This window comes from Lipotes vexillifer, unplaced genomic scaffold (genome assembly GCF_000442215.2).
Source record: "Lipotes vexillifer unplaced genomic scaffold, Lipotes_vexillifer_v1.1 scaffold776, whole genome shotgun sequence".
NCBI classification, from domain to species: Eukaryota; Metazoa; Chordata; class Mammalia; order Artiodactyla; family Lipotidae; genus Lipotes; species Lipotes vexillifer.
The window spans coordinates 2127993-2142270 of NW_006777292.1; the positions used below are offsets into that span (position 1 = coordinate 2127993).

Genomic DNA, 14278 nt, shown 5'->3' on the forward strand with positions numbered 1-14278 from the left:
TTTTCAAGCCCCTGGACTTTGTAACCTATAAGCTCCTATACACCCTATCTTTAAACATTCTCTTCAACCACAATAAAACCCACAAGGTCTTTTTTTTTTTTTTTTTTTCCTTGCATTATGCGGGCCTCTCACTGTTGTGGCCTCTCCCATTTGCGGAGCACAGGCTCCGGACGCGCAGGCTCAGTGGCCATGGCTCACGGGCCCAGCCGCTCCGCGGCATGTGGGATCCTCCCGAAACGGGGCACGAACCCGCGTCCCCTGCATCGGCAGGCGGACCCTCAAGCACTGCGCCACCAGGGAAGCCCCACAAGGTCTTTTATATTTAATACTATTTTATGTCAAACATAGGGGCTTCAAGTCTCCCATAGTTTCTGAAAGGATATAGTATTTTCTGTACTGTTAAGAATCAACCAGTCCTGACTTCATCCCAAGATGAAGACCATCTCATTAAACAGTGCAAAGAAAATGTTAGTCTTCATTTCTATATTGTTCAAACAAACTGAAAGTATGCAGTAAATGATTGTTCAATGAGTGGATAAATGAGTATGAGAGTTAATCCAGCTATTGCACTGAGATAACCAAAGTTATAAATAACACAAGCATCACTCTATTAAGTTTCGGCAAGCTGACTATACATATGTAAACTGCATATCAGATTTTCATGACTGAGTCACAGTAATATTCAGTCTATGATTACACAAACATATTTGACATTAGAATGCCAGAATTAATATGTAACTAAGAATATTCAACTATACAAAAAAGTCCTCTTTTATATATTACTTGTGTTTAACAAAATTTTCCTAGGTAGAGTCAAGGAAACAATTTACATTATATAATGAAGTATTAATATCAAACACAAACTGAAATAACAAAATATGAATATCCTACCTGAGTATCTTTGTATTTGTCTCTTAAGTCCAAGAGCCGATGATAAGCTTTAATGGCTTCTGAAAATTCCCCAATGTCAGTGCTAGTGAGAATATAGTTTTCCCAGATCTGCCAATGTTCATAGTTGCACTTGAGGGCTTCTTGTAAAGTTCTAAAAGCTTTCACTCTATTGAAGGTCAATTTAAAAAAACAAAAACAAAACAAAACAATAATGAATAACCACAGCTAAATAAACTATAGCTAAATGTATAAAATACTAATGTGGACTTTCTGTCAGTCCTTAATCATTCATGTTAATAAACAGAATTAGAGGTTCAAACAACCCAAAACCACCTCAAATTTCCCTAACAGGAAATGGCAAACAAAAACAAGTAGAAATGAAACAAGAATAGGGAGACATAAATAAAAACCAAGTAGAAATTTTGAAATTGCAAGAGACATTAAAACAAACAAACCGGGCTTCCCTGGTGGCACAGTCGTTGAGAGTCTGCCTGCTGATGCAGAGGACACGGGTTCGTGCCCCGGTCCAGGAAGATCCCACATGCCGCGGAGCAGCTAGGCCTGTGAGCCATGGCCGCTGAGCCTGCGCGTCCAGAGCCTGCGCTCCGCAACGGGAGAGGCCACAACAGTGAGAGGCCCGCGTATGCAAAAAACAAAACAAAACAAAAACAAACAAACAAACCAAGAAACCTCAACATGTGACAAAAACTAGATTACACACAGTCAAAAAGAGTACTGATGAATTGAAAGATAACAGTGAGGAATTCAGATTAAAAAATAAAAGAGTAATAAAGAGACAGAGGAAAGAATGAGAGGTAAGATTTAAGCATACATTCGATAGACATTCCAGAGTAATTAAATGCAGAAAATGGCAAGACACTACATTTGACAAGATAATAGCTGAGCATTTTCCAGAACTGAACAAAGATCTAAATTCTATGATCAAAAGTATATTTTGTGCACTGAGCATTATATTGTGTTGGCCAATAAATAAAGGTAAACCAACACCTAGACACTTTATGTGAAACTGAAGGACATGAAGATAATCCTAAAACCTATAAAAGAATGACAGTTAGAGGACAGCAGATATTTCATTAGCAGCAGAAGATGGTAGAAGGCAATAAAATACTTTAAAGTGCTAAGTAAAAATAACTGTCAGCCCCAAATTTTATAATCATCTAAACTTACCACTCAAGAATAAATGCAAAATAAAAAATTTTACATGTACAAAGACTAAGGAAGTTTACCACCTACTGACCCTAACTTAAAAGAACTATTAAAGCATCTCCTCTTGCAAAAATAAAAGGGACTTCAAAGAGAATAAAACAGATACAAGAAATGATCAAAGGTGAGAAGAGAAAATGAAGTATGTCAGTAAATTTAAATAATTATTGAGACCAAAAACAATTATGAGTTGTGTTTTAAAAAAAAGTAAAACTACAAGTATACAGACCATATTATCTGCAACTAAATAAGAAATCAACAGTAAAGAGACAGTTAAAAAAATATATGCCTGCAAACTTAAAAATGCACTCCTAAATAAAAGGAACCTACAGTGGGGGGCGGGGAGAGATTCATATTAGAAAGTACAAAATATTTAGAATTTAATGAATGCATTATATACCACCATCTGCAAGATATATGTAAAGCAGTATTTAGAGAGAAATTTATATTTTTATATGTATTGATTATAATTATGAAAGATGGGGAATAAATGAGCTAAAACATCCAACTTAATTTGGTAAAAGAACACCAAATAATTCTAAGAAAGAAGAAAAGAAATTCTAAGAAAGAAGAAAATATGAAATAAAATATAAAGAATATAAATGATCAACAAAACCAAAAGCTGGCTTTTTGAAAAAGACTAATGAAACAGACAAATGTCTAACTAAATTCTATTTAGAATTTAGAAAAGTGGTATATATAAAATTAGTAATTTTTAAAAAAATCATGAGAACATTATGAACAAATTATGCAAAATGAGCTAAAAAACAGAAAGCCAAATAAATAAAAATAAAAATTAAATTAAAATTAAAACCAGGCTAGGTGGTTTTACAGATAAGGTTTATCAAACCATCACAGAATCCTTGCCTTATCCAAGCTACTTCAGAAAATAGAAAAACACTATTAAAAACTCGATACTGACAAGGAAATCAACAGAACTTCATGTCACCTATTCTAAAAGTCAAACATCTCAGCTCTCAAAAACATTCTTAATACTTTACTCTACTGGCTGAACAACACTATAGCTCCCTTATGGATCATAAATGCTTTACTGGACAACTATAGTAACCTCTTTCAAAGGTATGCTATCAAATCTCCCTCTCCAAGAGCCATTTTGAATTTGCTAACTTAAGACTACAAGGTCCACCTCCCTTTCCCTGCTGATCCTCACAGGGTTTCATCAAGACCCCTCCTCTTTGCTGACTTCAAGGCAAATTTTAGAGAGGATGGTGGGGGATCTTCTGGCTGACTCAGGCCCTTGTTCTGAGAGTCACCCCCTAAAGCACTTAAAAAGAAGTGTAACTTCTTTTTAGTAACCTTCCCTGCTAGTCACTGAGCACACAAATCATTTACTCATTCTCTAATATACCTATGGTATTGATCAAAATTTCTTTACAATTAAGTCCTTTTAGTTTTTTCATAACCACAGTTCACTGCAGTTTAGTTTCTTATACCCTATATTAAACAATTTACCAAAAGTTGTCATGGCACTGATTCATTTATCCCTTGACCCACCCTCCTTTACAGTTAAAAATGTAAGTGCCCTTGCTCTAATACTTCTTCAAATTCAGCCATAAATTGTTTCTATGTGATTTTTTTTCTTTCTCTACTCTACTCCCTATGCCCACCTCATAGGTGATAGCAACTGCCTTCAAAGGCAGTGGACTGAGATTCCGCAGGTCTCCCAACTACATAGGGGGTGGGGGTGAAGTTGTCCTACTGGAAAAGAACTCAGCAAGCAGCAGTCCACACCAGGATGATTATCCTTCTCGTATGTCCTCCTCTCCTCTAACCACAATTTTTTGGCCTCAAAATTTTTGCAATGAAATCCTTTTTTTGGAAAGTATGACTTCCTTCTAAGGAGCTTCAATTCCGGATTCATTTATCAAACCCACAATGGTAGCGATACTGCACTATGACAGTCATATAGGAAGATGGAAAAATTTCCCACGGGACTGGTAGGGACATGATGCCTAGGGGAATCAGATGAAACGGGCGAAAGAGCACTTTAGTGAAGAACCTGGTGACAGCAGAGGGAGAGATGAGATAGTTTAAAGGGTCACTTTAAGGCAAGGATAGGATTCTTTTGAGAAGAGCACTAATAATTTGCCCCTGAAGTAACTATCTCCTGAGTCAAAAATGAGCTCTCTCTGGAGCAGCAGCAGCAAAGTAAGCAAAGAGTAAAGAGGCAAGGATAAAGGAGTGATTTACCTCTGACCTTACAACCCCACTTTGACACAAAAACCTATTCATGGAGGTGCAGGAAGACAAAAAAGTGTCAAAAAGAAGCTGAGGAACAATGTGCAAGAACCACTAAGAGAGAAAGCAATTAGAATTCTTAGGATTAATGGACTCGAGGACAACATAGAGTATCAAGAGCCTCACTACATACAAAATTATCAGTATTACTAGAAAAACGCACTGAGATCATTCTACAACTATGACAGGGATTTCCCCTGCCCCTGCTTTAACTAAACCAAAGGGTCTCTAGTGAGTTTTAACATAATGAGTTGCAATCAAGAACATAATATTATTTTCCAAAGAGAACGGAAGAACAAACAGTACTTTATTTATGTAGACTGTCATCCAAGAGCAGCGGAAGCATTTCATGATCTCGACGTAATGTGGATTTAATGATATCTTCAGAAATACTCGTGAATCCACAAAGAAAAATTAAATTTGAAAATAAGGCGAAATAAAAATGGAAATATATCTACTCTTTAATTCATTTATTTAAAACTGGGGCAACAGCCATCCTTGCCTATTCCCTTTCCTTTGCTTTCTATAGCCAGTCAGTAAGCCCAGTTGGTTGTTCTCTTTATAAACTGGCATCTGCCCCTTCTTTTTCCAGTCTAGTTATCGCCTGCCTGGACTGTTACCACAGCGGTCTCCTAACTGGTTTCCCTGTCCCCAGTTCCCTCTCTATTCTGTCTCACACACTGTCACCAGATAAATCTTCCTAAAAAACTTCTTTCTTCATGAAATTACCCCACTGAAATCTCTGGCTTCCTACTGCCAACAGGATAGTCTCAACTAGTCAGTCAGATAATCAGAACACGCTGCCATTTGACCCCAACTGACCTTTCCAACCTCATCTCCCACTATAGATCTCACTAGTCTCGAGCTGGACTATTTTACTTCCTATATCCTGAAGTGTGGCATTCATGCCTGTCACTCTGCATTTGGTCACACGGATTCAGAACGCTAGGTACACAAATTAATGACCATTTATTTCCAAATCCTGAAAGGCTTCCCTCTCTCCCCTCTACCAATTCTTCAAATTTTAGCTTGAATCCAACATTCTCTCAGAAGCATTTGTGAACCAGCATCACACACCTTCCCTCCTCTGAGATCCTCACAGGACTACATGAGTGGCAGAGAATATAACTGTTCTACAAATATCACCTACCATTATTATAGCCCTCTTTGTACTTCTCACTTGAGATTTACCACATACAACTTATATTATTAATCAATTTTTAAAATAATATGGCATAATATTTTATTTTTTAAACCCACACTCCCTGAAGACGTTGGTTCATACTTATATGTCTCAATAATGTCCAGTACACAGCAAGCAATCATTAAGAATCTATCAGTTGAGCTGACTGACTAAAGGCATTCTTGCTTTTACCATGCAATGAAATTTAGGATACAAAACTTCGGTATCAAATAAAGAGGTTATAAAATATTTCTTAAAAAAAAAAATATATATATATATATATATTTCTTATTTTATTACATACTAAATGTTTTCAAGAAATAAACTACACCTGGAATGCAAATGGTGATATTAAGTCATTCTAACTCAAAGATATGGGTAGGCAAGGGGAAAAAGACAAAGAGTAAGGCACAATGTTTCAGTGTTCAGTTGAAGAAAATCTCATTCATTTATTTTGGAAGCAAAGTTCTTCATCTTTTTCTGATGCACTTACTTTTGTTTTAATCGGATATAAGAAGTTGATAAATTGTTCCAAGCTTCAGCATTCTGAAATGATAGACAACAGTTACGGACTATTCTCATTTAGGTATAATTGCTGCAACCAAAAATATAACATATTTTCCTAGCTCAAGATGCACTCTTTACAGTGGTAATTTTCAATAAGGTATGTTTAAAAATGTATAAGAAAATTAAATAAATTAAACTTAACACTTATAATTTAGAACAAAAATAGTCAACAAGGGCTTACCTGGTGGCACAGTGGTTAGGAATCTCCCTACCAATGCAGGGGACATGGGTTCAAGCCCTAGTCCGGGAAGATCCCACATGCTGCGGAGCAACTAAGCCCATGTGCCACAAACTGAGCTTGTGCTCTAGAGCCAGTGAGCCACAACTACTGAGCCCACGTGCCACAGCTACTGAAGCCCAAGCATCTAGAGCCCGTGCTCCGCAATAAGAGAAGCCACAGTGAGAAGTGCGTGTACTGCAATGAAGAGTAGCCCCCGCTCGCCACAACTAGAGAAAGCCCACGTGCAGCAACAAAGACCCAACGCAGCCATAAATAAATAAATAAATAAATAAATAAATAATTTTTTAAGTCAACAAAATGATATAACTTTATAGCACTAATTTGGAAGTTTGCTAAGATTTTATTTCCAAGTTTATATTTACAAAACAGTTGAACAATTTACAACATAATTTACACAATATATAGATTAACTACAAATCTAAAGTAATGCAAAATATTGTTTTTCCTATCATAAAAGGCTTTGCTATTTTACCATCATCCTTCATCAGATGGAAGAGTAAAGGAGTATGTGTTCTCCAGTGCTAAGCCTAAGTATTTCATCAATCAAACATATTTCTCTACCTATTCCTCTATGCAATGACAAAAATAAATTAAAGCCTCTATATAAATGTTGATTCTAACAAGAATGATATAAATTATGCTTGTTCCTCTTTGTTCCACATTTTATAAAACATAAAGTATATAGTTCTCAAGTTCCATACATATGATATAAAAATTAATTGGCAACGGACCTCTCCTTACAGACAGAGCACTGTTAGTACCTGACTAGGCTTATCGCCATAAAAAGTTACAAACTGGATGAAATTTAGGAAACAACTGTTTTTGAGGAGTTGGACAAAGGGTTACACAGGACTATGATCCCTGAGAGAAGGACAGCTGAGTTGTCTCAACAATCAACCTACACTTCTATCTAGAGGCACTTTGAGGGCTGCAGCACAGAAAGGTAGAAATCAAACAAAGCACAGCAAGTCTTACTAAGAGGGGGAAAAGAGTTCAGAGTTCAGGGCTGAAAAGGTGGCTGAATTTGCAAGACAAAATAACAGGGAAGAGAGATCTGTGCAGAGAATAAGCTCCAGAAATCTCAATAAGCATCTCCTTGAGTCCTTGGCTGAATACTAAGCTATACATGTGCAGGGCAAAACTTCTTAAGGCCAGGCAGGGAACAACTACCAGACAGCTGTGAGCTGAATGGAGATTCTAGAGGTCACACAGTTCTGGGAGTTATTCAAGTTCCAACCAACCAGAGAGGAGAATTCTTACTGATCACCTGTGGGATTAAGTTCAGCCCCCCAAACGGTTATACCTCAAGAGAAGGTTGACAGCAACTCTGGAATATGGACAACTCCAGACCCACCTTAAGCTTAAAATCAAGCTGATTCACAGGTAAATTAACCAAATGCCAAAATAAAACTCTACCTTCCTCAAGGGAAAACAACAAAACCCAGAAACTCCACAACATCGCACCCACAAGTGTAGGATATAATTTTTTTTTTTTTTTGCAATACGCGGGCCTCTCACTGTTGTGGCCTCTCCCGTTGTGAAGCACAGGCTCCGGACGCACAGGCTCAGCAGCCATGGCTCACGGGCCCAGCCGCTCTGCAGCATGTGGGATCTTCCCAGACTGGGGCATGAACCCATGTCCCCTGCATCGGCAGGCGGACTCTCAACCTCTGCGCCACCAGGGAAGCCCTAGGATATAATTTTTAAAAACTGGTAGACAGGCAAACAAGCAGGAAAATTCATCCATAACCAAATAAAAAATCAGTAAATAGAAACAGACACAGAAATTAAAGAGATGTTGGAATAAGCATACAAAAATTTCAAAGCAGTTGTTATAAATATAATAAAAGATTTGAAGAGAACATGATAAGGTAACAACTGGGGAATCTCAGTGGAAACATGAAAACTATAGAAGAACCAAATAAAAATTCTTGAACTAAAAAAAAAATACATTGTCTGGGCTTCCCAGGTGGCGCAGTGGTTGAGAGTCCGCCTGCCGATGCAGGGGACGCGGGTTCGTGCCCCGGTCCGGGAGGATCCCACATTCCGTGGAGCGGCTGGGCCCGTGAGCCATGGCCGCTGGGCCTGCGCGTCCGGAGCCTGTGCTCCGCAGCGGGAGGGGCCACGGTAATGAGAGGCCCAAGTGCCGCAAAAAAAAAAAAAAAAAAAAAAAAAAAATACATTGTCTGAAATGATGTTTAGTTTTTTTTTAATTGAGATGTAACTGATATATAGCACTGTATTACTTTTAGGTGTACTACATAATGATTTGATATATGTGTATATATCGGTGGTATATATTGATTACCACAATAAGTTTAGTGAATATCCACCACCACACATAGTATAACAAGTTTAATGAATAGGCTTAACAGGAGATTTGACATAAACATAAGAGCTAAACCAATAAAACTCTTAGAAGAAAAGATAAGGTAATCTTCATGATCTTAGATTTGGCAACAGATTCTTAAATATGACACCAAAAGCACAAGCATCAACAGAAAAAACAGACAGGCTGGACCTCATCAAAATTAAAAACTTTTGTACCTCAAAATACACTATCAAGAAAGTGAAAAACTTGCAGAATAGGAGAAAATATTTGCAAATCATATATCTGATATCGGATTTGTATCTAGGATATATAAAGAATTCTTACAACTCAACAGTAAAAAGACCAATAACCCAAATAGGTAAAGGATATCAATAAACATTTCTCCAAAGATGATACACAAATGGTCAAAAAGCACATAAAAAGATGCTCAACATCATCAGCCATCAAGGAAATGTAAATTGAAACCACAACAAGATACCACCTACTAGGATGACTATAATCAAAAAGACAGACAATAATCAAAGACAAGTGTTGCCAAAGATGTTGAGAAATTAGAGCCCTCACACATTGCTGGTGGGAATGTAAAATGGTGCTTTAGAAAACAGTCTGGCAGTTTCTCAAAATTTTGAATAGAGAATGGATGAATTGTGAAAACATTAATCTAAGTGAAGAAAGGCAGTCAAAAAGACCATGCATTGTATGATTCCATTGATATGAAATATTGAGAATAGACAAATCTACAGAGACAGAATGTCCATTAGTGGTTGCCTAGGGGTGGGGATGCGGGGTAGACGTCGAAGGTGTTTGGGAGAAATGAGGAGTGACTGCTAACAGGTACAGGGGATTTCTTTTTATGGTAATAAAAATGTTCTAAAATTGACTGTGGGGATGGTTGCACAATTCTGAATATAATTTCAAAAATCATTATACTGTACACTTTAAATGGATGAACTAGATGGCATGCGAATTATTTACCATCTCAGTAAAGCTGTTAAATATTTAAAGACTATAAACTAAAAGAACTTTCTAATAGTGCCATTAACACAGGCAGCACATGCTGGTGAGCGACAAAATATATGTGACACTTTGCTGTATACTCAGCAAAGTATATTTTTAACTAAAAAACTGTTCTATCAAAACTATTTTCTAAACAAAACAATGAATAACTTAGCTATTACGAGAAGAAACTTATTTCTAGATTTATAACTCATATAACAGGGTATGACCTTCTGCCAAAGGGATACCTTCCTCCAACACAAAAGGAATTGGTGGTAGGTTTTTTTGACATAAAATAATACAAAGTTTGAATCTTTTTGCCACCTTCTCTCTGTCTCGCTCTCTTTTTTTTTTTACTGTGATAAGAACACTTAACATGAGATCACCCTTTTTAAAAATTTTAGGTGTACTCATCTTACATAACTGAAACTACAGACCCATAGGAATTGCTGTTCTGAACTACAGTACAATTCAAATAACTTAAAGAGTACTAAAGAGCTGTAATAAGGAAAGAAGACCAAAAAAACTTACGTCGGGTTCTAGAGTCACACAGCGCTGAAATGCCCTTGCTGAACCTCCGTAGTCTTCCAAGGCCAGATAGGCACAGCCCAGAGAAAACCATACCCCGAGCTGCAAAGACCAAAAGACAAAGTCATTCAAACACATAGACATTTATAGAATTAACCTGAAAATCATTTAAGATACTATCAACAAACACACTACACTACTATAAAGAATGCAGAGCTATAATTTGGCTTACATTTTATATTAGTTTAAATGTAGGAAACTTAGCAATGGAGATGGCATTTTTCCATATAATTTTCAAAGCTAATACAACACTGAAAGCATGTGCAATATCACTGCACGTCTTTTACTGAGAAAGACCATTCTTTGTGTTAACCAACTCCATGAAAGCAATGGAGAGCTCTGTTGACAAGCCGATATTATAAATGTGGGATTAATCTAACATTTTTACTGAGCATCTATGTAACTATGTAAAAAGTATACAGAGCATCAGCAGGTTCACAACTGATGAATGTATTACAAACTTGAGAGGAAAAATTTTTGCTTCCATCTTCAAGTTAGGCCACAAGTACTTCTGCAGTTTAACTAAGAGCCAAATTGCCCTAGCATGTATCTGTTTAGGCAGGCCCAAAATAATTTAGAAAAAGCAGGCTGAGAATCTGGATTACCAAAGAGTCATTCAAAGAGGAAAGCCTGATTTAAGTTAGTATGATTTGTAAACTTAGAGATGTAGAAAACAGGTAAATTAGGAAGTAGCTATTGAAATCACAAAAGAATTCTTTACATCACAGGATTTCCTTAAAATTCAATAGCCTCTGTCAAAAGGAAGATAAGACTGATAAAAATTCAATGAAATTAGTCAGAAATGCAGCTATTACAACTCTGCTTTCCTTTTAGATATAGTTAGTAAGGCCAGCAGCAGAATGCAGTTTACTTTCTTACTTTCTTTGACTTCTAGTACAAAGGCAGTAAGCCATCAGACAGACTTGGTTGAACACTTTAGGGTGGGAAAGGAAATGAGGTGCTCTGTTATCTGTCCATAGCCTTCCACAGAGGCGAGTAGGAAGCTGCCCCTACATCCCTTCTCCCCCTGCCATTCCTACAAAACTTGTTCCATATGGCTAGTTGAGGCCTGAAATTTCTTTAAGCAGATATAGATTTTTAGCCGATATTTAGAGATAAGGCTTAGAAAGCAAACATCCTTGGGCAATTTAACACTGCCTTGAATTCACAAGAGGCTATAAATAACTGCTATGGGGAGCCTTTAAGAGAAGAGATTTTGTTAGAGGTATAGGTAATGGCTAGAAACGGGGTGGCTGTGTGTTTGGGGGGGTGGGGGGGATGCAGAGGTACTAGGTGGAAATAAAGTTAGAAGTTCACTTTCCTCAATCAAGGGACTCTAGCAACTTAAAAATTAGCTCATTACACTTTGCTTTTGTCTGGTTATTTACAGAATTAACTGAAAAGAGTTCCATACTCACTAAACGTGACTCATTTTGGGAGGGCCTAAAGTCTGATGCTAACGTATAAAACAACATATAAAACAAGCTCTCTTACTTTTTTTTTTTTTTTTTTTTTTTGCGGTATGTGGGCCTCTCACTGTTGTGGCCTCTCCCATTGTGGAGCACAGGCTCCGGACACGCAGGCTTAGCGGCCATGGCTCACAGGCCCAGCCGCTCCGCGGCATGTGGGATCTTCCCGGACCGGGGCACGAACCCGCGTCCCCTGCATCGGCAGGCGGACTCTCAACCACTGCGCCACCAGGGAAGCCCCAAGCTCTCTTACTTTTAACTTAGTTGAAAGTTTCAAAATCTGTGTATTATATTTCATCATTTATAAGGTACACTTTTTTTTTCCATTTAACATCTCTGCAATAGATGCATCTTAATAACCCATAGCTGATCAGAGTTTTATTGGCAGCATTCAATTTTCTATACAAGGTGGCTCATTCTGGGACTAAATCAAGAAAAATGAGAATTGCCCTCAAAGTTCTCAAAATGCATGTGCCCTGCTTGCTTCCTGCATCAGCAAAGAACAAACTCCCCACAAAACTATTTCACACGTGTTATAAAAAACAGCAAGTGTAAATTTAAGATGTAAATAAAGAACTTTATTTTTCAATCCACCTGAAAAAACAAAGGTTACAAACATCTGAAATTAGCAATCATCTCACAGCTATAACACAAGCTGGTGATGAGATTACTGTTGATCTTTAGGTTTTTAGAGCAAGTCAATATTTTGTAACCAATGTCCTAAAACCAAAATAAATTTGATGAAAACCAGGCAGATGACAATTTAATATATAGTAGTATGATTCTCTTTTCTTTTCGCTCTTGGTAATTTGTGTAATTGCTTTTAAATTTGCATCTGAAAGAAAATTCTAGAATCATTAACTGCTAGTAGGTTTTCATCTACCGATAACATATAATTATGATGGGAGATGACTTCTGTACACATCCTATTCTTTGAAATCATGAAATGGCTTAAAAAAGAAAACAACTCTAGGATCTTCTAACTGCTTCTGGCTGACCCACTAAACCATCAAGACTGCATTCATACCTTGCAACTCAATTAAGGTCCTCAGAATTTGGCGGACTAAGGAGAATATTCAGTGCCTCTTACTCTTTTCATTTTAAACTATTACTTAACCTATATTATCCTCACTAGCATCTTGATTTAGTATAGTCATGCTCTGAAGAACAGAACATCATAAAAGAAAAAAAAAATCAAAGAAAGCTTAAAAAAAAAGAAAACTCACGTTTCCCCAAATTAAAGTTGTATATGGTTGAGTACCAAAGGTCTCTATCTTCTAGTCCAATGCTATCGATAGAAATATAATGCTAGCCTCATTACATTTGCTAGTAGCCATTTTAAAAAGTAAAAGGAAATGGGTGAAATAAATGTTAATAACATATTTAACTCTACATATCCAAAATAGTATCATTTCAACATGTTATCAATATACAAAATTATCGAGATATTTTATGTTCATTTTTTTCGTATGACGTCTTTGAAACCTGATGTGTGTCCTACACTTACAGCATCTCAATTTGGACCAGCCACATTTCAAGTGCTCAACTGCCACATGTGGCTAGTGGCTACTGTACTGGGCGGCACACTTCTACACTATTTCTCCAAAACACTGAGACAGACCCTGGCATACCTGCATCCCTCCCTTTTTTCTCCACTGAAAAACCTAGCTCCTCTGGCTGACACCCTCCCTTGGGCTTCAACTCTTCATATACCATAGTCACTGCTGTCCTCTCCATACAACAGCAACCAGAATAATTAGCACTTAATGAGCACCTACAATGTTTGCCAAGCACTGATACTGAGAGTTTTCCACACATTAACCTCAACTATTCCTCACAACAGCCTTGTGAGGCAGTAAATATCACCCTCATCAAAGAGGTGACCATGGACCAGAGGCAGTCAGCAAAAGAGGAGAGATTCGAGGCCCAGTGTGACTCCAGAGCCCACGTCATCTCCACGTGACCATGCCGCCCCCCACTACACCGTCTGCCCCACACACAGCCATGATTTATGGCAGTGCCATCCTTGTCACCAGTAGAGAGGGTGGGGTGTTGGGGGGAAGGAAAGAGTCCAATTAACATGTGCTGGGAAAAGCCAGGAGACCAATTTTTTAAGAACCAGGGCATTATCTACTTCTACCCTCCAAAAGCTCTCTTGATTAGGCAAGTGGACAAAGATGAAGCAGAAGAATGGATGGCTATGTTTGGTTGGAGGGAAGAGCTGAAAGGCAAATCTCTTTCCAAGGAACTCGGCAAGGATGGAGAAAGATAATCATCTGACAGAGAGGCTCTGGTGGAGGTTTCTGTGGAGCTTATTTCCAAGGCAAATTGTGAAGGCAGGTAAGCTGTAGGCAGGGCAGTGATCTTTAGAAGCTGACAGTCTAGCTTTTTCCTCTGAGGGAGCCAGTACAGAAACACAAAAGCAGACCAACTATTTATCTTTAATATGATGATATATGCACTTGAAGAATGGTTTTAAGTTATTTTTAAGATAATTATCAAAAAGCAGGAATGGTTGAAAACATGAT

General features: G+C 37.6%; 1 protein-coding gene across 1 annotated transcript in view; it reads right to left on the reverse strand.

The window, feature by feature from the left end:
• TTC27 (tetratricopeptide repeat domain 27) overlaps positions 1 to 14278 on the reverse strand; it is a 175054-nt gene that overhangs the window by 24032 nt on the left and 136744 nt on the right. The window contains exons 14-16 of the mRNA XM_007450951.1: positions 10225 to 10323; positions 6051 to 6103; positions 892 to 1057 (exon numbers count right to left, since the gene is read on the reverse strand). Of these exons, the coding sequence (XP_007451013.1) occupies positions 892 to 1057; positions 6051 to 6103; positions 10225 to 10323 (318 nt within the window). The remainder of the gene's footprint in view (positions 1 to 891; positions 1058 to 6050; positions 6104 to 10224; positions 10324 to 14278) is intronic.